The sequence below is a fragment of the Eptesicus fuscus genome, chromosome 20, assembly GCF_027574615.1.
Source record: "Eptesicus fuscus isolate TK198812 chromosome 20, DD_ASM_mEF_20220401, whole genome shotgun sequence".
NCBI lineage: Eukaryota > Metazoa > Chordata > Mammalia > Chiroptera > Vespertilionidae > Eptesicus > Eptesicus fuscus.
Genome location: NC_072492.1, coordinates 4,123,150 through 4,146,397, shown reverse-complemented (window position 1 = coordinate 4,146,397; position 23,248 = coordinate 4,123,150). Strand labels below are relative to the sequence as shown.

The 23,248-nt window shown below is 43.5% G+C and overlaps 1 protein-coding gene across 2 annotated transcripts in view; it reads right to left on the bottom strand.

Moving 5' to 3' along the window:
- FBXW10B (F-box and WD repeat domain containing 10B) overlaps positions 1-21,103 on the bottom strand; it is a 49,890-nt gene extending 28,787 nt beyond the window's left edge. For both annotated transcript variants that reach the window (XM_028133869.2, XM_028133870.2), the window contains exons 1-8: positions 20,404-21,103; positions 18,233-18,409; positions 15,273-15,473; positions 15,048-15,175; positions 14,150-14,272; positions 10,691-10,800; positions 8,906-9,106; positions 4,840-4,961 (exon numbers count right to left, since the gene is read on the bottom strand). In XM_028133869.2, the coding sequence (XP_027989670.2) occupies positions 4,840-4,961; positions 8,906-9,106; positions 10,691-10,800; positions 14,150-14,272; positions 15,048-15,175; positions 15,273-15,473; positions 18,233-18,409; positions 20,404-20,908 (1,567 nt within the window). In that variant the 5' untranslated portion in view covers positions 20,909-21,103. The remainder of the gene's footprint in view (positions 1-4,839; positions 4,962-8,905; positions 9,107-10,690; positions 10,801-14,149; positions 14,273-15,047; positions 15,176-15,272; positions 15,474-18,232; positions 18,410-20,403) is intronic.
- Positions 21,104-23,248: the final 2,145 nt, after the last annotated feature.

Genomic DNA, 23,248 nt, shown 5'->3' with positions numbered 1-23,248 from the left:
CACCTGGGTAACTTTGGGAATTTCATACTCAATGTATTAGCTTTCTATTGCTGCTGTAACAAGTTCCCACAAGCTAGATGCTAAAAGCAACACACACTTACTATTTTACAGAAATCTGACATGACCTCAAAAGGCTAAGCTCAAAGTGTCAGTAGGGTAGTCTTCCTTTATGGAGACTATGAGGGAGGGGATCCACTTCCTTGCCTTTTCCACCTTCTAGAGTCTCCTACATTCCTTGGCTCATGCCTCTCTTCTTTTATCTGCAAGCCAGCAACATTGCATCTTTCTGGCCATTCTTCCTTTTAGTCACATCTCCTTTTGATCACAGACAAGAAAGTTTGTTTTTAAGGATCCATGTGATTACCCATGGCCCCACATTGAAAACCAAGGATAATTTCTCCATTTTAAAGTCCTTAACTTAATTACATCTGCAAAGTGCCTTTGGCCATACAAAGTTACATAGTCATAGATTCCGGGAATTAAGACATGAATATCTTTGGTGGGCCATTATTCTGCCCACCACACTCAACGTGTCCAAAATTGAAGCCATTACTTCCTCCTCCATTCCTCACCCTTCCCTATTGTTGCCAGGAGATTGGGTAGGTTGCAATTCCTTGTCACTAGTGGAGGTGGGGTTCTTACAATATTTTTAGTAAGGAATTTTCTAAGACTCACATAGGAGAAAGGGTGGTTTTTATTGGCATGGAATTATATTTCTTGGGTTGCACAGTCCCATGTCTCTTAATCCAGACCTGTAAAATACATAGCTGGGCCTCCAGCAGAGCCCAAAGCAGGTTCAGTGTCCAGAGTTTTCATTCCATGATGGAGCTGGGTCTGATATAGTATTAGGCTACCATTAGTCCATTAGTCCATTGTGTGGGTCCCACATGACCGTGGGCCACATGAGTGAATTCCAGGGAGTGTGTCCCCAGCCACAGTAGTTCCAGAGCAGAAGAGCCAAAAGAGAGAACTCCCTTGGTTCTGGAGTTAAGTGTCTCAGATTTCGCACCCTTCTGTCCACTGGCTTGCTCCCAGTTGTGACTGACAGGTAAGCAACTTCCCAAATCATTCAGACCTTACTGGGCATGCACCTATTGTCCAGTCCCTTCAACCCATTGATCTGTGGGAACAGACTTGGAGAATGTTAAACTAGCTTTCTGGCAAAGCTGTATAAATAGCATGCCTATATTATTTAGTCTCCCCTTTATTACATTTCTGTTAATTAATAACCAGACTATTATAATGGTATCACTACTATTCCCCTGTAGTTCCTATTTACATCAATGGCACTTCTATATCCCCAGTGGCCTGAGTTTAAAAGTCTGGCCTCATCATTTGTGCTTCTGTCTTTCTCACTTTTCATATCCAGTTGGTGGTAAAGCCCTGCCAATTCCCCCTCTAGAAATATCCTTTCAGGGAGTCTATGCCATTTAATGTAAACTCGCACTGCTGGAAAACGACCATTGTCACTAATAGAGAAATGTGAAAAGGGAATCAGAAGGCTGGTCAACCTTAATTGCTCTGAATGGTCGGAGCTAATCACTCATTGTTTAGTTGAGACATTGGTAGTTAAAGCAGCCTCCACCTGTTAGTCATATGTAAATTCTTGCTGATTGTCTATTATTGGAATTTCCTACCTAAAGGATATGGGTGTATCTCATAACCTTAATAAAAGGGATAGCAAGACCAGAGCAGTGGTAGTCCTCCCCCTAGAGGTGGACTCCTGCCTGGCCCCCAATATTCCCAAATTAATACTTTTCTAGTCTCTTTCATTTGTGTTCGGCCTTCTCCAGAACCTGAACCCTGAACCGGAACCCTGAACCACTCAGGATGTGAAAGGGGCTCCAACATTGCACCTTCTGAGTTTCTTTACTTGCCTGCTCTCCAATAATATAAAAACACCACAGTCTCTAAACTGAGTAGTGTCTCACTTTGTCCCCTATCTCCACACGGTCACTGCCCTCCAGATCCTTCTTCCACACCATCACTAGAGTTATCTTTCTCAAAAGCACATCTACACTAATAAAAGAGAAACATGCAAATTGGCCATCACTCCACTACACGCACCAGCCAATCAGGAGGGAATATGCAAATTAGAAGGACAAAGATGGCGGCTGCCCAGCTGCTCCAGGTGCAGAGTGGCTGGGTTGGGCAGGATGCCTACTATGAGAGGGAGGGCGGGGGTCAAAGGGGCACTCTGGCACAGCGAAGAGGAAAACTTCAGACTTTGGAGTCTGCAGCGAAGACCAAGACACCAGACTCCAGCCGGGGTCTGCAGTAAAGACAAAGATGGAAGACTCCAGCTGGAGTCTGCAGCAAAGATGGCAGACTCTGGCTGGAGTCTTCAGCAAAGATGAAGACAGCAGACTCCAGCTGGAGCAAAGGCCTGAGTCCCAGGTGCCAGAGGAAAACCAGTGCTGGAGGCCAAGGGAAGGAAGGCCTATTGCATGAATCTCTTTGTGCAACGGGCCTCTAGTTTGATCATGTCAGTCCTCAGCTTAAGATGCATTTATACTAGTCCAATAGGATAAGGTTCAGTTTCCTTCCATGATGCAGAAGGCCCTTGATAATCTGGCCATAAACAAATTATCTTCAACATCACACCCAGCCATACCAGCAAGGGGAAATTCCCTGAACACACCATTTTCTTCAGCCTTCTATGGATTTGCCTGTGCTGTTCCTTCTACTTGGAATGTCCTCCACTCTCTCTCAGGAACTAAATAGCATCCTGTCTGTGCTGTTTTCCCTCCTGCTCTTAGTTCCATGGTCTCACAGAACTCTGCATGTTGGTTTGGGGTGTATAATTTAGAGTCAGACACTCTACCACTCAGCAGCTTTAATTTAGGGGAAATTGTTTTTCTCTCTGAGTTTGGATCTCTCATCTATATCCACCTCATAGGGTTCTTATGGGGGTTAAATAAGATCCTATCTAATAATAGACAAACATGCAAATTGACCATACCTCCGACACACCCACAAGCCATGCCACAAGCCACGCCCACCATCCAATCAGAGCGGCTATGCAAATTAACCCAAACCAAGATGGCTACAGCCACAGAGAGCAAGGTTTCCTAGGTAACAGAGGAAGCCAAGCTTTCCGCCTGCCCTGGCCAGGCCTAAGCCTCCACTCAAGCTACAAGTTTCAATTATAGAAGGTAAACAAATTCAAACAAATGGCAGCAGAATGGAGCTTGAGAGAGCAGGCCAGGGTTGCCGCCGGCAACAGGGGAAGCAAAGCTTTCAGCACACCCTGGCCGGGCCCACCCGCTTAAGGCAACAAAGTTTCAATTATAACCCCAACACAAATGGCTACCGGCCTCAGAGGGAGCCCCAGGCTTGGCTCTGCTCCAGGCTACAAAGTTTCAATTGTAGAAGGAAAATAAATTCCAGATACCAGGGCCTCTGCTTGCATTGCCAGGGGGCGTGGCCCGCTTGCAAACCACCACAGAGGCCCCTCGCTCAGGCCGCCCCACACCCCAAGAGAACCCCCACCTGATCCGGGACGCCCTTCAGGGCAAACCAGCTGGCCCCCACCCCTGTATCAGGCCTCTATCCTATCTAATAAAAGAGTACTATGCAGATTGATCCTCACTGCAACACACAATATAGCTGCCCCCTATGTGGTCAAAGATCCTGCCTCCATGTGGACACAAGATGGCCACCACAAGATGGCCAGCAGGAGAGGGCAGTTGGGAGGCACCCGGCCTGCAAGGGAGGGCAGTTGAGAAGGACCAGGCCTGCAAGGGAGGGCAGTTGGAGGTGATCAACCCTGCAGGAGAGGGCAGTTAGGAGTGACCAGGCCAGCAGAGGAGAGAAGTTGGGGGCAAACAGGCTGGCAGCAGAGTGGTTAGGGGGTGATCAGGCTGGCAGGCAGAAGCGGTTAGGGGCAATCAGGAAGGCAGGCAGGCAAGCAGTTGGGAGCCAGCAGTCCTGGATTGTGAGAGGGATGTCTGACTGCCCGTTTAGGCCCGATCCTAGGGCACTTGGACATCCCTTGAGGGGTCCCATATTGGCGAGGGTACAGGCTGGGCTGAGGGACAACCCCCCTCCATGCACGAATTTCGTGCACTGGGCCTCTAGTAATATATATAAAGCACCTAACAGTCAAAAACTTAGTACTCAATAAGTGGCTGTTGTTATTAGTCACATATTATATTCCCCCTCATATATTTGTATAGCTATTTTCATTAGGAAATGACAAGCCTCTGGAGGAAATAAAAAGCTGTATTGAAAGAGCCATATCATACTCATTTTATTTCCTTAACTAGAGGCCTGGTTCACAAAACTTTGTGCACTCAGGGGGTCCCTCAGCCAGGCCTGTGCCCTCTCACAGTTCGGGACATCCTTGGGGGATGTCCACCTGTCAGCTTAGGCCCACTCCCTAAGGGAGTGGACCTAAGCCACAGTTGGACATCCTTAGTGCTGCCAAGGAGATGGGAGAGGCTCCCACCACCACCGCTGCACTCGTAGCCTTTAGCCCAGCTTGTGGCTGAGTGGAGCTCCCCCTGTGGAAGCACACTGACCACCAGGGGGCAGCTCCTGCATTGAGCATCTGCCCCCTGGTGGTCAGCGTGTGTCATAGCGACCGGTCATTTCTTGTTGTTCTGCTGTTAGGGTCAATTTGCATATTACCCTTTTATTATATAGGATAGCTCACACAGTGTCTAGCATATTGTACATATTCAACCAACAATTGTCAAAGAAATGGATCAATAGGTATATAGATAGGTGGGTGGATAAAAAAATAAGTGGATGCCTGTAGAAATGAGCAAAATATGTATTTTGGCAACCTATGGATTTGGGGAAACTTCTTAGAAAGTTAAGGGCATTTCTTCTCACCTTTCACCTGGCAATCTTTTGCTCCAGACACGAGCCTTTTCTTATATAAATCAATGCAAGTGATTGTCCCCTGGTGGCCATTGAAGATTCGTATGCAAGTCCCACTTTTCAGATCCCAGTATCTGCAGGAATTAGGCCAAAAAAATGTTTTTCAGATTTTCTTAGGACCCAAGGGCTCATACTGTATAGCGTTCCTGTAGATCAAAAAGTAGTTGTAAGGTAGAAAATCTGGTCAAGTTCAGAGGCCTGGAATTTAATCTTAGTTATAGTACCTACTAGGTGTAACTTTGGGAAAAGCTACTTCATTTCTGTGTAGGCTTCATTTCTTGATTGACGAAATGGAAGTGATAATATTAATAGTTACCACATAGGACTTTTGTGAATAATTAAATACACAAATGCAGTGATTGTCAACCCAGAGGAATTTCTACCCTCAGGAAATATTTGACAATGCTTGAATATAGTTTTGGTTGTCACAAGCGGGGATGGAGGTGCTACTGGTATTTAGTGTATAGAGTTCAAGGATGCTGTTAAACCTTCTACAATGCACAGGAGTGTCTCCACAGAAAGAATTCTCCATCCCTAAATGTCAATAGTGCTGAAGTTGAGAAATCCCGTGTTAAGGCATGTAACATGAGAATAGTAACCAACGTGTAGAAAATGCTCGATAACTGTTAGTTGGTAATAGGTGGGAGGGTCCCTGGAATGACCACCAGGCCTAAAATTCATGGCACTGATTCAATGAGAGAGCTGATCTTCTAACTGTCCTATGGCCTTACCTGTTTGTCAGAGCCAACTACGCACCTACAGTGTGTTTAATGATGTCCCAGGAGTCTAAAAAAGCATGCTTTGAATTTCGGTTTCTAGCAACTTGGCCAACCATGTATACAGGTTGTGTTTCTAAATTTATATAGAAAATATATTTGATAAACACTTGTTGAATAATAGAAATAGAAAAATTACCACAGCCACGTAGATCCAAAATATTTTATACATATTTCTGAAGCATATCTAATGGATATGTGGAAACATGTATGTGTCACACTGCTTTTTAATAAACAGGCTTGCCTGAGGTCTCTTAACTACCATTGTTACAGATTTCCACTTCAGCCAGATTATTTCTGTGGCAGGGCACAGGGTAATGCTTAGTTAGTAGACTCTGGAGCCAGGATGCCTGAGGTCCAAGCCAGGTCCATCACTTACTCGTGGTGTGATCTTGGATAATTTAATAAACCACCCTGTACCTCAGTTTCCTCATCTGTAAACTGGGCATAATAATGGCACTTGCCTCATACAGTTATTATTAGATTTGCCATAATATATGATTAATGATAAAATATAATAATTATTCTTAATAATACATTCTTTGAATGTTAAGATTTTCTTCTAATATTCCCAAGTGTCCTATGGCCTAACCTATTTGTCAGAGCCTGCTATGCACCCACAGTGTGTTTAACCATGTCCCAGTAGTCTAAAAAAACACGTTTTGAATTTCCATCTCTAGCAACATGGCCGACCATGTGTCCAGGTTGCTCTTCTAAATACATAGAGAATATGTATTTGATAAACACTTGTTGAAGAGGAATAGAAAAAAATTATTTGATTTTGTAAACTTATAAATATACTTGCTATAAATGTACTCCCTTCAAAAAGGAGACCAAGATAGGATGCCTGTTCTTACTACTACTGTCTAACTGGAAGGCCCATGCACAGTCAGGATGAAAGAACAAAAAGAGAATACTACAATTATTGGAAAAAAAGATAAAATATTGTCATTATTTCCAGTTGATAAGGTCATCTACATAGACGAACCAAATCAACACACATACTTTTAAAATTAATAAGAAACATTAGCAAAGTTGCTGGATACAAAATCAAACTAGAAAAATTTTATCATTTCTCCATACCAATAATAATCAATTTAAAATATAAATGAAAATAAAATACTATTTACAATAGCAACATTATAAAGTTCTTAGTTATGAAATAAAAAGCTTCTGCATAGCAAAATGAAAAGGGAGCCCACTGTATGGGAGAATATATTTGCTAATGATACATCTGATAGGGGGTTCATTTTCAAAATATGTAATCAACATATATAACTCAACAACAGAAAGACAAACAATCTAATTAAAACATGGACAAAGGACCTGAATAGATACTTCTCTAAAGAGGACATAAAGATGGTCAATAAACATATAAAAAATGCTCACTAATCATCAGAGAGATGCAAATTTAAACCACAGTGAGGTATCAAATCACACCTACCAGTAAGGTTACTATCAATAAATCAACTAACTATTGCTGGCAAGGATTATGGGGAAAAGGGAACCCTAGTACACTGCTGGTGGGAATGCAGATTGGTGCAGCCACTGTGGAAAACAGTATGGAGGGTCCTCAAAAAATTAAAAATGGAACTGCGGTATGACCCAGAGGTCCCATTTCTGAGAATATATCCCAAGAGACTTAAAACACCAATCAGAAAGAATATATGCACCCCTAGGTTCATTGTAGCATTAACAATAGCTAAGATTTGGAAATATCCCAAGTGTCCATCCGTAGATGAGTGGCTAAAAAAGCCATAGTACATTTACACAATGGAATACTATGCAGCTACAAAAAGAAGGTACTCTTACTCTTTGTGACAGCATGGATGGACCTAGAGATTACGTCAAGTGAAATAAGCCAGTCAGAGAAAAACAAATATCACATGATTTCACTTATATGTGGAACCTAATGAACAAAATGAACTTGCAAACAGAAGGCATGGCTACATGGAACAGACTGACAGATATCAGAGGAGAGTGGGGTGGGGGGTATTGGAAGAGATCAACCAAAGAACATATATGAATATATGCATAGCCCATAGACACAGACAACAGTGTGAGGAATACCTGAGGTGGCGTGGCAGCTGGGGGGATGGGTACAAAGTGGGGGGAAATGGAGTACACCTGCAATACTGTTAAAAATAAAGATAGATTCATGCACTACAGTTAACAATACTGTGCCATATATTCAAAGTTACTAAGAGAGATCTTAAAAGTTCTCAACATAACAACAAAAAAACTAACTATGTGTGGTGATGGGTTTTGTTTATGCCTAAAACAGAAATGTTATATGAGAATTATACCCCAATAAATTTTTTTTCTGAAAACTCATATATACAGGCACCAGGGGACAAATCCAAGAACACCTATGGCAGCACTCCTTGAAAGAATAGAAAACCTAGAAACAATCAAAATATCCATTAACAACAGAATAAATAAATAAGTTAAGATATATTCATCCAATAAAACACTATATCTCAGTAAAAATACGTTAATTACTGCTGCCTACATCATATGGATGAATCTCAAAATCATAGTTCAGTGCAAGAAATCAAATATGGATGAATTTTTAAAATAGTTTCATTTATGTTAAGTTCAAAAATGGACCAAAATAATAAATATATTTGGAGATATATAACTAGGTTGTAAAACTATAAATAAACCAATAAAAAATACAAGGGAATAATTAGTATAAAATTTAGAATAACATTACCTCTGGTTGGGAAGAAGAAAGAATCAATAAGGGAAAGGCACATAATAGGATTTGGAGACTGACAATGTTTTATTTCTTGGCCTGAGTAATGAATACAATGGTCCTTCTTATAATTCTTTAAAAATAAATGTATATATACATTTCAAACACTATTTTACTTCCATATCCTATTTCATACCCACAAAAAATACTTTCCCCTGAAGGAATCTATGAAAAGAAATATAAATTGGGCCTTCATCTAGGAATGCTAAAAAGATACTTTCTGATTCACAGTCTTCAACTAGAAAATACTAGTAGATCTAATCATTGTTATAAGCCTATCTCATCCAAAGTTTAAACAATATACAAGTTTTTGGTTTTTACTTTGCCAAAAAAGCAAAATGCTGTGGGCTATTCTAGAAGTTAGTATTATTTAGGATAACTTTTCAATAACGACAAAAAGGAAAAAGTATATGTATTTCTTTGTTCCACAAACTGGACTTAGGCCCTGGGTTGGTGAGGAACCACAACTCGTTGGCCCACTCACCTGATACTCAGGTCATAGCTCCCGCTTAGGAGAAAGTTTTCCGCCTCGCACACGAAGAGGGCACGAACACTTCCAGTGTGGCCTCGGAATTGGACGGGGATCTCCTTTGCTTGCAAGACGTCCAGAAGCTGGATCTTCCGATTGGATGACACAGCTACCACATCTCCCCCAGAATAGTGGATGACTCTATTTCTGTCCCACCTGGGTTGCCAGGAAAAAGGATGATCCATGAAAAGAGAGTTAGTGTCTGGCCTGGAACTCACTAGCACGGTGGTTTCACCTGCAAGTATATGAAAAGTCAAGGCCTTCCAACAAGGACAGTAGCCAAGATAAAGGCCTAGTATTAATGGGCCCTGATAGATCACTACCTCATAGCATAACAGAAAATCCATTTTGGGTAAATTTAAAACCTAAAGACAAAGGGCAAAAACTACAAAAAAAAAAAATCTGCTAATTAATGTATGATAAATCCCCAAGAGAGAGAATAGGAGAATAGAGTATGCAGTATTTCCCAAACTTAAAATGGGAAACCTCAGAGGAACACAGTTGGGAAGCCCTATACCCACTGCATATACCACTATTTCTTTTTCTTTAATTTTTCTTAACCAATATCCAATGAGCATCTATTAAGTTCCAAGTCCTGAGCTAATAGGAGCCATGGGGAATGCAAAAATGAGTAAGATATGGACCCTGACTTCAATGAGCTTGTAGTCTGATAAAACAAGGTGAGTTGAATTAATTTTCAGTCATAATATTATTAGCAAATAGATAAAATATGATCAGGATGACCAAATAATTTATTATCCAAACATTTTTTATTGTGAAAGGGGACACTATTATTAATTACTCCAGGATCACAGAGTAAAGTGGGATTGCTTCAGTAAAAAGGGATGTATGGTCACTCTAAATATGAGAAGCAATTTTGTCCTCACTGCATTTGTCATACCTTGAGTCTAACCAGGCACCATCTTTTCTAAAGAGTACCTATCACCATGCCACTCATAAAAAGTCAACTTTGCCTGTCTCCTATGTGCTCTGTCTTTCCCTTAAGGACTGGTCAATATGCAATTTGTTAGTATGACTCACAGCCAAAAATAAAATAGATATGGCCTTCACAAAACCTTGTGAAAGAAGAGTGAAATCCTAGCCCTAAAGTATGGCAGAAAGTTGATTATTAAAGTGTCTTCTTACAGCATATCCAAATGATGTCATACTAGGTAGTTATCATAAATACTATTTTCATATTTAACATGGAAAGATACCCACAGTGTTTTGCTGGAGTGGGTTACAGAAATATGTATAGCATAACCCACTTCTATTTAAAATATATATTTATGAATGCAAAAACAATTCTAGAATAGACACCAATATTAATGGTGGTTATCTCTAGAAGACAAGATTATAAAAGATCTTTGCTTTTCTCTATACATTGTCTTGCATTTGGTGGATTCCTTCCCCCCCCCCCCCACACACACACATACTAAGCATATTTTACTTCTGATATTAGAATAAAACAATAAAAATATTTCAAAAAAGAAAGATTTTATGCACATAAATTGTGCATAAGTTTGTTGGTCAGTATACCCAAAATTTATAAGGGGAAAAAATCCTCCACTCACTGCTGATAATAGTGCAAAAAATCAAGCACCTATTCTCATGTTAATTAAGAGCTTGAGGTGAGGAAGGATTGCCTTTACAAGTGAACAAGGGTCATGGGAATCCTAAGATGCCAGTGTGGGCAATTCAAGTATCTCTGAAGACCTAGATTCAGACCCTAGTACCTACGTGTCAGAAAGAATATGGATGTTGTAAGTCCCACAGAAGACATTTCTCTCCTCCATCTGGATCTGCTGGGTTTCCTGGTTCTGGTATGCCGTCCACAAGTTGTTGTCATTCTAACAAGGGAACACTTGGAGTCAAAGTACAGTGTCAACTTTACCCCTGTATCCCCTAGAGCAGGCATCCTCAAACTACGGCCCGCAGGCCACATGCGGGTGTTTTTGCCGTTTTGTTTTTTACTTCAAAATAAGATATGTGCAGTGTGCATAGGAATTTGTTCATAGTTTTTTTTTTTAAACTATAGTCTGGCCCTCCGACGGTCTGAGGGACAGTGAACTGGCCCCCCGTTTAAAAAGTTTGAGGACCCCTGCCCTAGAGTCTCCCCCGGCAAGGACACAAGGGCTCTCTTCAGGCTGTGGCTGTTGCTATGTGGTCATGAGGAAGGGCCAAGGAGCAGGCAGAAAGGTAATCTGTAAGTTAGAAAATATTGAGTCCAAGGTCCTAATTCTTCTCCCATTTCTTTGCGTTTCATATGCATTTTGATTCCATGAACTTTCAATGTTGCTGATGCTTAACATTTAAAAAAGTGAGCTCACAAAGGGTATACTCGCAAGGCACATGTCCCTTTTGACCAGCCATTTCATGCAAGTAGGGTTTCACATTTACATTACATATACTTGACAGTACAAAGTATATTCATGGGAACTGCAATATGTGAAATCACTGTTACACACTCTATACATTCGCCCTTCAATTTTTCATACATCTACAACCTTAATTTCTTCTTACAGCTGCCTCGCAAAGTACGTCTTTCACCCTACAAAGTGTTCTCATCATTTTACAGATGAGGTATCTGAGCCTCAGAGAGGAGAAATCAATATATCAAATCTCAGCAGAGGTGCTTGCTTTCCCTTTCCTTCCCTCCTTCTCTCCCTCCCTCCCTCCCTCTTTCCTTCTTTTCTTCCCTCCTCCTCCTTTCTTCCCGATTTTTTCTCTCCCTCCCTTCATCAAATACTTTCTGAGCAGCTATAGCCTGCCAGGCATGCTGAATTCTCGCACAGATGACTCAACTGCACTCCTAGTCCCATTCTTCTTCCCAGCCATACTCTTCCCTCTCCAAAAGCAGAAAATAATACACGACCAGGCAACCAAAACACAGGGTGAATTTGTCATGAAAGCAAGAAGACCAAACAATCATAATTGCATCTGGCAGATCTTCTAGGAACATCTCTTCCTAAGTCTCCTTCCAAACCTTAGGCATCTTCATGCCTGTAGACTCTTCCTCAGGAAGGCTGCTTTCCTCAGCTTACTCTCCTTTTTTTTTTTTTTTAATATATTTTATTGCTTTTTTTACCGAGAGGAAGGGAGAGGGATAGAGAGTTAGAAACATCGATGAGAGAGAAACATGGATCAGCTGTCTCAAGCACATATCCTATTGGGGATGTGCCCGCAACCAAGGTACATGACCTTGACCAGAATCGAACCTGGGACCTTTCAGTCTACAGGCTGATGCTCTATCCACTGAGCCAAAGCGGTTAGGGCAGCTTACTCTCCTTCTTAATCTTAACCAAGTAGTAATATCCACCTATAAGTCTCTCCCCAGAAGAATCTATCAAACTGCCTGCCCTCCAGAGGGCCAGTCCAGAGTTCAAGCAGCTCTGTTATCTGCCTTAAATTAAATGAGGCTTCCCTGGCTTCTCACAGTTATGCTGGAATTCCTTGGCTCTTGCTCATCAATTAAGTTTGGAGAGCTTAGAATCTACATGGTAGAGTCATTGGGAGGAATAAGACCTGAGTTCAAATTCCAGCTCTGCCACTGACCAGCTATGGGAGCTTGGGCAAGTTTTCCAGCAACATGGCCTTCATTTCCACATCTAGAAACGGGGAGCAATGCTATATACCTGGCCTATGATGAATATCAAGTACATAATGTGTACAAAGCCCTAGACACCATGCCTGGCACACTGTTTGAGCTCAGTACCTATTGCAATCAGCACCCCTCAGCAGCACTCAACCTCCACCTTTTCCTAGCAGACCCCTTAACTGTTTTGTCTCACTGCTTCACATGTCCTCATCTAGCCTCACATTCTCTCTCTGTTCCTAAATTATACATTTCTAAAATATTAAACCCTGTCTGGGTGGTTCTTTTTTGTCAGGCACTTATAGCTCTTTCACCTAAGGAAGAAGCATGTTTGTTTCATTATACCTAACAGAGCAACAGGCTTGGGAAGAGCAGGTCAGCATTTCACTTGTATTTGTCTCTGTTATTCTGCTGGTTAGGATCCCGAAACTCTCTGTGCCTCAGTTTCTTTACCTATAGAATGAGTGAATGGACCAACTCAAAGATTTAAAAAATTGCAAGTCAAATGAGGTAAAAAAGTGTATTTACCTTGGCCCATATTTTTTTAAATGCTTTTAATTAGTTGCCAGCATTTTAAAAAAGCAAAGAATGTCACATGATAATTTAGGTTTCTAACTTCTCTCGAAAGTTCAGGTGGTCTAGGAGGTTGAGCTTCACAGTCTCCCATGGCAACAATTAGCTCTAGCTGACTAGCAACAGGCCCCTTCAGAGGGGAAGTGAATCCTCTGTTCCACTGTTCTTTACTACTTATACCACCACCTCCCTCATTCATGGGACCTGTCTGGCCTCTACAAACATATGAACTAGAGGGTCTCTCTGGACACTTCTATTTCTCAAATTATCATTTATAATGCAGTTTTCTTATGGGAAGCTACAGTCTGACCACCCCTCATTAAATATTCTTTTAGGCCCATTGAATAGTTTCAAAATAGAAGGCCCTCGAGCAAAGAGGAGGAAGCAGTAATCTAATGGTTCTAGGAATGAACCATGCCTGGATAGGCAGAACATAGAGCTCAGGGTCTTCCATCTGCTCTTCATTATTGCCTAAGATTTGGTAGGGAGATCTATGGTTAAGTAACTCTCCCCTTCCATCCTAGAATCAGAATGAACTTGGACATGAAAGGTGAGAAAGTTTAATTCATTCTGGACCCTGGACATTCTGGACTGGCCCTCCTGTTCTCATTCCAGAGCCACAGACTCCTGCAGCCTCTAGATGCATGGACAGATGGGCGTGGAGGAAAATCCCAGCTATCACTGGCATTGCTCCTGGCTCTGAACTCTGCACCAGATGACTTGGTGCTGGGAACATAGCAATGAGATTTGAAGTAAGGACAAACCCTGAGACGACAACCAAATCAATCCATTTGTTTAACACATGAGGGATTTCAGACTTAAAGAAAGGAAGTAACTTAAGCTGAAGGACACATAGCACAGAATTCTGGTCTTCCGTAGGGAATATCACTTTCAATATCCTATATCCATATGCTATATCCTATATCCTGCCATTTCCTATACCCTATGTAAGGACTGAGCCTGGACTTCAGCCTTCATTGGCCAATAAGAGATGATTTTCACAGTTATTTGCCCGTGCCATCAGAACCCACCTTCGTTCTCAGTTTCCATTTCTGATTTTTCACACGTATGCGCTTTATGTCATCTGTCGTTTTAGGAACTGGGACGAAAAGCTTGCAGGCATAGGTGGGATCTATTCCCTTCGTGTAGGAACCCTGGGGGGAAAACAGAAAATGGCTACTCTTGGTTTCTCTCTCCGAGAGGAGGGAAAATCTAGTGCTTGGCAACATCCAAAACAGGGGTGAGCTCTGACTCAGGGCGGCCTGAGCCTGGCCAATTAGGCAATAGTGTGTTGCAGACTGGCTTAAGGAGGATAATACTAAAGATCTGGAATGAGACCAGAAAGAGATGGTCAGCCATCTCCAGTTTTCCAGAGGACGACCTGCCTCACCATGCCTGCTTCTTCTCCTCTTCTCTCATCTGTCTGCTGGGAAAAATCCTAGCTCCCAAGAATCCTTGATTTGAATTAGGTTTCAGGTAAGAAACAGAAGTAAAAAATGCCAGAGAAAATTGCATTTTAACCTACAAATAGACTTTGTGGCCTTGTAGACATCTGTGTACTGTGTCAGGCTGACCTAGAAACATACACATGACTTCCTGATTGCCTAAGCCACAGTGCAGCTCTCGGGGCCGGGGGTCAGGAGTTGGGGCAGGGGTGGGAGGTGATTCCCTGCTTCACACGATTTCCCAAGGCTCTGCCTTTCTCTTCCTGATAGGTTTCTACATGTTGTCCCTGCTCAACACACTCACAATGGTATAGATTAATGGGGAGTCCACACAGAAAGGAAGTGACTGTTGAAGCCAGTGAAGCAGCAAAATGGAGCAGGAGGCCATACAAAGGGTCTGCTGAGTGGGCTGAAAGGCTCCTGTCAGCCAGCCTCCACAAGGAAGTGAGGCCAGTCTGCAGACCGCCCCTCCCGACAGAAGTACCTGCAGTAAGGCGATCTGGTTGTGAATGAACGCATGTATGGAGTAGTCCTTCCTGACTTTCTTTGCCAGTACAGCCCAGTGCTGGCTCACAGAGGCACATCTGATCAGGGTGTTTTTATCGAGCATACCTGCGGGGGGTTGGGGGGAGGTAGATAAACCTGGTACCCTTTAAACTGGATTGCAAAGGGAAGACTCTTGAGAAATCCCCAATACATCCTAGCATACTTAGAATATACTTGGAGAGATGGATGGGCAGTTGACGGATGAAGTCCCGGTATTTGCAGGCTCCTGAAGACAAGTCTCTGACAACGTCCAGGTCAACCAACAGATTGGAGGGGATGTGCCCTGCCTTGAGCATGTGTGCTTTTCTGGAAGATAGACTATTCATCTCGGAAATGCACTGGAGCGAACTCTTCCATTGTCCCTCTAGAACCAAGCCAGAGAAAGGAACATGGTTTGTCTCTGTGCAACTCAAGGCCAGAATGCATCAGAGTCTTCCCTTAGGCTACTGAGTTTTGTCATTTCTTCTGCAAAAATGAAATTAGAAGCTCCCTAATTAAATATGCAAGTACTTTCCAAACTTCCCAGCTCAAGGAGATGTCTGTAGTTTCAAAGCCTGCCCTGCTCAGGAATGTAATCTGGAATTTTCTTCAAATTAAGGAAGCACTGTAAACAATTTTAAAAGAGGGGAATGAAATAAATTGGTAAGATGTTGCTAATTGTTGAAGTTAGGTGATGGTTATGTGAATGGTTATTATACTATGAGAGGCCCAGTGGATGAATTTGTGAATGTGTGGGGTCCGGCCAGCCTAGCTCCAATCATTGGATTGGGACCAGGCCTGTTGGTAGGAGGAGACAGCAGAAGGTTAGTAAGCCGGCCCACCAAGATTGGGGCCCAATCAGGGCTGAGCTGGCTGGGGGGAGGGTGAGGGTGATTAGCTGGTGGGCCCCACCCCCAAATGGAGTGGGGGAGACCAATCAGGGGTCAGCTGCTGGAGGAGGGGCTGTAGGAGGTTGGCTGGCCACCCCCACCCCCCAATTGGTGTGGGGGGCCAATGATTGGGGACAGAAGTGGCTATGGGGAGGGGCCATGGGCCCATCGGGGTGATGGGGAGGGGCTGTGGGCAGTGGGCCAGACAGCTCTGCCCCCAGATTGGGGTAGGGGGACAGATCTGGGGTGGGGCCAGGTGGGGGAGAGACTGAAGGAGGTTGGCTGGCTGGCCTCACCCTCTATTGGAGTAGGGGGGATGATCCAGGGAAGGGCCATCCAGGGGGAAGGGATGCAAGCCAATTGGGGTGGGGTGGGCCCATCAGGGGCAAGGGTCCCAGCGGGTGAAGGGCTGTGGAGGGTTGGCCAGCCGACCCACCCTCAATTGGGGTTGGAGAGGCTTATCAGGGATGGGGCGGCTGCGGGGAGGGGTTGAGGGAGGTTGGCCGCCAGCCCCAACCCCAATCAGACCGGTTCACTGGTCACAGTGGGAATCATAGCAACCAGTCATTTAGGTCATTATGGCATTCTGGTCACTGGCTTTTTATATATATACTAGAGGCCTGGTGCACAAAATTTGTGCACGGGGGGAGAGGTGTCCCTCAGCCCAGCCTGCACCCTCTCCAATCTGGGATCCCTCTTACAATCCAGAACTGCTGGCTCCCAAATGCTCACCTGCCTGCCTCCCTAATTGCCCCTAACCATTTCTGCCTGCCAGCCTGATAACCCCCTAACAACTCCCCTGCCAGCCTAATTGATGCCTAACTGTTTCCCTGCCAGCCTGTTTGCCCCTAACTGCCCTCCTCTGTAGGCCTGGTCACCCCTAACTGCCCTCCCCTGCAGGCCTGGTCCCCCCCCCCAACTGCCCTCCCCTGCTGGCCATATTATGGTGGCCATCTGTATCCACATGGAGGCAGGATCTTTGACCACATGGGGGCAGCCATATTGTGTGTTGGAGTGATGGTCAATTTGCATATTACTCTTTTATTAGATAGGATAGAGGCCTGGTGCATGGGTGGGCACCAGCTGGTTTGCCCTGAAGGATGTCCCAGATCAGGGTGGGGGTTCCCTTGGGGTGTGGGGTAGCCTGGGCTAGGGGCCTGTGGTGGTTTTCAGTCTGGCCACGCCCCCTAGTGACCCAAGTGGAGGCCCTGGCATCTGGAGTTTATTTATCTTCTACAATTGAAACTTTGTAGCCTGGAGCGGAGCCAAGCCTTCTGCTTGCTCTGTGGTGGCAGCCATTTCTGTTGGGATTTATGTATCGTCTATAATTGAAACTTTGTAGCCTTAAGCGGAGGCCTGGGCCAGCCAGAGTGTACGGAAAGCTTGGCTTCCTTCATCGCCAGGGGCAACCCCAGCCTCCTGCTCTTTCCAGCTCTGTGGCTGCCACCATTTCTGTTTGGATTTATGTATCTTCTATCATTGAAACTTTGTAGCCTTGAATAGAGGCCTAGGCTGGCAAGGACAGGTGGAAAGCTTGGCTACCTCCATCGCTGGGGAAACCCAAGCCTCCCTCCTGCTCTCTGTGGCCGTAGCCATCTTGGTTGGGTTTATTTGCATATTCACTCCTGATTGGCTGGTTGGTGTGGATGTGGGCATGATTTTGTGGGTGTAGCGGAGTGATGGTTAATTTGCATATTACTCTTTTATTAGATAGGATATATATAGATTCTATCTACTTTTGAAATTTTCTATATAAAAATGGTTTAGAACCTATGTGGTATATTTCCTGTCATTGTTTCTTGTATATGTCTTGCTTTGATGTCCAACTTAGAAAGGCCTCGAGGTCAGGCTTCAAATCCCCCACTGCTTCTATTTCCTATTCAAGGAATCCAGTGCTACAAAAACAGCCATTGGGTTGAATTCTAGGGGTGTCAACCATGCCACAGGTCAGGGGATAAATAAGAGACTTAGCCTGGGGCAGAAAGAGGCTTCCAAAGAAGCCCTTGAGAGTTTCCTTTCTGATGTCTAGTCTCAGGTAGCTCTCAAAGGCACCTTGCTGGAGACTTTTGGGTTATAATAACTGATTTTATCCTTGCTTCTCCCCTTCCCAGAGATTCCAACACCATAAGTGAAAAATGAAGGTTAATTCCCCAAATCTGTCATCCCTAGATGCCATTGCCCTCTCAGCCCCTCCAACTCCACTGTGGCTACCCAATCTCAAATCTATTGGTTTTCTCACTACAAGCCAACTTACCAGTATTAGATGTTTCCCACCCAACATTTTTAAGCAAGCTTTTTCCCTCTGAATCTTTGGACAAAGGGAAGGATGTGCTCCTGGTTCTGGCTGTCCAGTAGCCATTTGGAGTATCAAGCTGGGGGTTGTAGTATTTCTCAGGAAATAAAAGCATATGATTGGGGTCTTGACCAAGTTCTGAAAAACAAAAGATCAAGACAAGGTTGTTCTTTAAGCAGGTGTGTGGAAGAAAAATGGCAGTAAATTATTTAATTTCTACTTGTTTATTTTAAATCTACACACAATGGGCCAGGCCAATTATGTCTGTTTTCATTTGGGGCCTCTGAGTTTCTATGCAAAAATCACAGAAGGCCCCTACTTAGATTTTGCCATCCTACCTACAATGCAAAATTTATCAGAGCTCTTTTACAGAGAGCACGAGAGAGCTGTGGGCAAGAGCTGGAAGAGGGACTGCTTTTCTGGAGCTCTAGCTTAATTTTCTTCAATGACATGAATAAGTATCTTTTAGTCAAAATAAAAAAAAAATTAACTTTTTAAGAAAGAAGCTCCCCTAGGACTGTGGTCGGCAAACTGCGGCTCGTGAGCCACTTGCGGCTCTTTGGCCCCTTGAGTGTGGCTCTTCCACAAAATACCACGGCCTGGGCAAGTCTATTTTGAAGAAGTGGCGTTAGAAGAAGTTTAAAAAAATTTGGCTCTAAAAAGAAATTTCAATTGTTGTACTGTTGATATTTGGCTCTGTTGATTAATGAATTTGCTGACCACTGCCCTAGGACAAAGAGAAGGTTACTTAACCTTTAACTGGGCTCGACCCTAATATAAGTAGCTAATTGCTATGGAGGGTGATGAAAACCTTTGAGAGTAAACCACAGAGCAGTGCATGTGGGTGTAAAGGCCAGGCCTGCTGTAGTCTGCACTCCCTTGTGATGAGGGGTAGCACTGCACAGTGGGAGATGCTCAGGAAGGGAGTTCTGGTTTTCAACCCCCTTTTCTGGGTGACCCAGTTCAAGTCTCTTGAATTACCTGAACTCTGGCTTCCTTATCTATGAAATTCAGGAGCTGGACTAATTTTTTTCATCACTTCTTCCTTTCAGATTATTATTCTTTCACTTCCCTAATGCACCGAAGAAGCCAAGTGGCATATATCGTGATCTAATCGCCCATAGTTCATCTAGTTTAAAAATCCTTTTGGATTCCACTCATCTACAATTATAACCACAAATAAGTTCTCATGGACATTAGGAATTTCCATCATTCAAGACCTCACACTCTGAAACTCCTGCACCTGAGAGCTCCCTCCCAGCCTGCTCTTATCTCCAGTAAACCTGTGCTTCCCCACACTGGACCTTTCACTCCTGGACCCCTGAGAAATCTACCTCTTGCCTCCTTTCTGGTTGTTTTTGCTTCCCTGATTGAGCTGGCCAAACATTTCCAAGATCTTCTCACCAACACACTAGATCAATGGCTCTTAAAATGAAGTTCCAACCAGCAACATCAGCATCAGTTAGGAACTTGTTAGAAATGCAACTTGTCAAACCTGCTGAGTCAGGAGATTTGAGGGAGCCCAGCCAGCTGTGACTTTATAAGCCCTACCTCAGATTCTGATACAAGCTAAATTTAAGAACTGTGCTAGCCTTACTTAGTCCTTTCGCTATCTCCAGCCTTGGATAAACTCCACTTCAAGGCTAGATTTTATGTGCAAGCAAGAAACATAGTGCAATGAGTGAAAAAATAAAGCCCTAGGTTTTGACCTGTTTGCCTGGTTTCTGCAGTGAAGGGTAAAGGGCAAAACAATTCAATAGCTTCCCCCTCACATCCCTCCCAAGGCCAGTCCAATCTCTAGCTCACTGATGCAGGAATCACACCAGCCTTAAGTGATAAACACACAGACTAGCCATTTCTGGGCCAAAGGGAGGCAGGAACTCATTTTAAAGGCTTGACAGTTAAAAGTTCCATACACCCTCCTGCATTTGTCATTTAACTATTTTCTAGAAGGAAGTTACATTCAGCAATTTCTCCTTTGGTAAACATGATCTGGTGTCAGGGCAAAGGACTCTATTCTGCTTTCTGGAAAATCCCAATCTACCTAAGTTTGTCCACAACTCTGGCTCCTTTACCAACTCCAGGAGCCTGACTCTCTGGGCCCTCTGGTCTCTACCTGTAGCCTCGTTTACCTAAAATGGTATCCTGCTCCCTCTGAAACAGGACTCTGATGACGTTGGCAGCAATGAGCAGTAACTTGGGGTCGCACATCTGCAGCAGTAAGAGTGTGTACTTTGCCTTAGTCCGGTGGGTGCTGCTCCCAAACCAGCACAATATCTCCTTCATGTTCTGCTCTATTGTCCTATCCAACATCTGGTTCACGGAGAACTTCATGATGTCCCCTTCCTGCTTTCTGAGGTCGATCCGGGACCTGTTATAGATGAAATCCTTCCCCTGTGTGGTCTGAAGGATAGTTTGGAAATAGTGTAACAAATATAAGCTATCTAACTGTCCCAGAATGCTCACTAGAAACCTCCTCTGAGCTATGTCACCGACCCTTCGGAACCACTCTTTGGTGGTGAAGATCTTCCTAGCCAAGATGCATGTTTCACACCTCTGACACACGGGCACAGTTTCATTTCCCTGCTCACAGCGAAAATAGGGGACAGTCTTGAGCCTTGATTCCATGTTGTTCATGATCCTGAGAGGACCAGCTCATTTTATCCTTGCCCGTGGTCAGCTCCACCAAACAGCAGAGGGACAGGAGAAGCTGATAAATATCCCAAGTGACGCTTTTCTATTATAAACATCTCCCAGAGAAAAAGCAAGCCTCTGAGATGGATGGAAAGCTTAGCTCTCCCAGAAACTGCCAGTAGAAGTCTGGCTTTTGGTACTGGACTCCTCGGAAACATGGTTTTACCGTAAATCTCCTAAACCTGGCACTGCTTTTGTGGAGGCAGTTGTAGTATATTCTGAAAGAGCTGGTCATCTCATTTTCTAGAACAAGAATAGTGTTAGTCAAATTTAAATAATATATGGACCACTTTTAAAGGGAGAAAATATTGTGTAGCCTGGTGTTGAGCTTCAATTAGTATTGTTATTAATGACTTTTAAATATTTGTGAATATAAAATTAGATGTAACTTCTTATGGTTATAGCTGTTTGATTATAAGGTGGCTATCCCAATGACCGTGAATATATTTACACTCATTTTCTTAACTCATCATCAAAGTAAAAACACAATGTTTAATATAAATTTAAGTTATTTAGCTGCTTGAGAATGCTAACCAGAAACCTCTTTAGGGAAGCACTCCTTAGTGGAAAAATTTTCACTGGGGCAAAGAGCGTACTTGGGGACTTCCAACCTCAATCACATGCCCACCCATGTGTCTAGGAGGCAGCTTCGGAGGGAATAGTGTGGGGTGTGGGCCAGACTCTTGGGTTTGGATCACAGCCCACCTGCTTACTAGTTCTGTGAACACAGGTACATTGCTTCATCCTCTCCGCTTCAGTTTCCTCAGCTGGGAAATTGAGATAACAGTTCCTACTTCATACTAGTAAAGTTTTTGTGAGGATTAAATGAGCTACCATACACAAAGCACTTAGGAGATTGTCTAGTACATAATTAGCCCCTAATAAATGCTAATAATTGTACCCTAGTCACCATAATTATTATTGTCATTGAGATCACTCTTCTGGCAGCTGGGCAATCAATGTTCACTAGGATGTTCATATGTGTGTATGTTCATACATTGAGATGCATGTAAAGAAATAATGCAAATGTGTGTGTAGTTTTTAAAAGAAAAATGACATGAAAATAACTTATTTCATGAGATCTTTACCTTTTAACTCTGGCTTATGATCCATTCTGGAGTGATGACTGGGGCCATTAGAGACAACATAAGGGTGTGCATGGCCGTTAGAAATTTTTCAAAATAATAAAGATGTACTGCTGCTAAGTTGGGAAAAATTGCTGTACTAGACTATTACCTAACATAGCTACCCAGCTTGTCCCTGCAGCCAAAATGCCCTTGTGAATGTTGGCAGCCCAGAGAAGAGACTCGAAAGCACACTGAGACCATTCTACTTCAGACAAGACGAGGTTCACACACTGGTTCTGGTACTTAGGAACCACATGGTCTTGAGTAAGCTGCCTGGATGAAGATGGCAGAGATGAAGGCAGGTAATAAAAATTATAGCTACCCTCTGGGATTAAACCAAATGTGTGAGACCAATGTCACTGATACTGTTGTTGTTTTTATGGTTATTACTCCAGATTAAAGAGAAGATTTGCAATGCCGTAAGCACTTCCAGTCTAGAGATCTGGCAGTTAAAGATAGGCATTGGAAATCATTGCCAGAGGTGGTTTGCAATGGCAGTCCCATTCAAGCAAGGGTCGGTTGGGGGACAAGAATCAAACTGGGGAGGACAGTGCTAATAGCTCAGCCTCTTCTATCTGAAGAGATATTTGAAAGGCAAAAATAAATTAGTACCTAGTAATCTATCCGGAAGGCCAGGCAAAGGAGGGTGGGTAGGCAGGAGGCCCAAGGCAGAGGATTGGGGATATATTATCCCCAGAAGGACTACAAACTAAAATTAAAAGTAGCTTGTTTTTGAAAATCCAAATTAAGATTTTAATCTGTGAGGTTGATATACATGAAGGAAGCAGTTTTACTAACCCAACAGCCTTTACTCCATGCTCAGAGGCTCACCGTGCCCTGTGGAGGGGAGTCAGAGAGACTAGGTGGAATCCCAGAGGTGCGGCCTTAAACAAGTACCTCCATCCTCACTGAGGCCAGTTTCCTTCCTGTGGATGACACATGATCCTCCCTACCCTGCAGGATGTAATGTGAGGGTTACGTTCATCAAAGTAGGTGATCACACTACTTCTGTTGCCTCTCCATTCCACTCACCACCCTACACACACATGTGCACACATGGGCTCGCACACATAGCCTCTCACCTGGCTCAGGAGTCATTTGGGATCTGATGGTAGAGTTTAGAAAGTGGCCTTGGTGAAGGGCAGGACAGGATGAC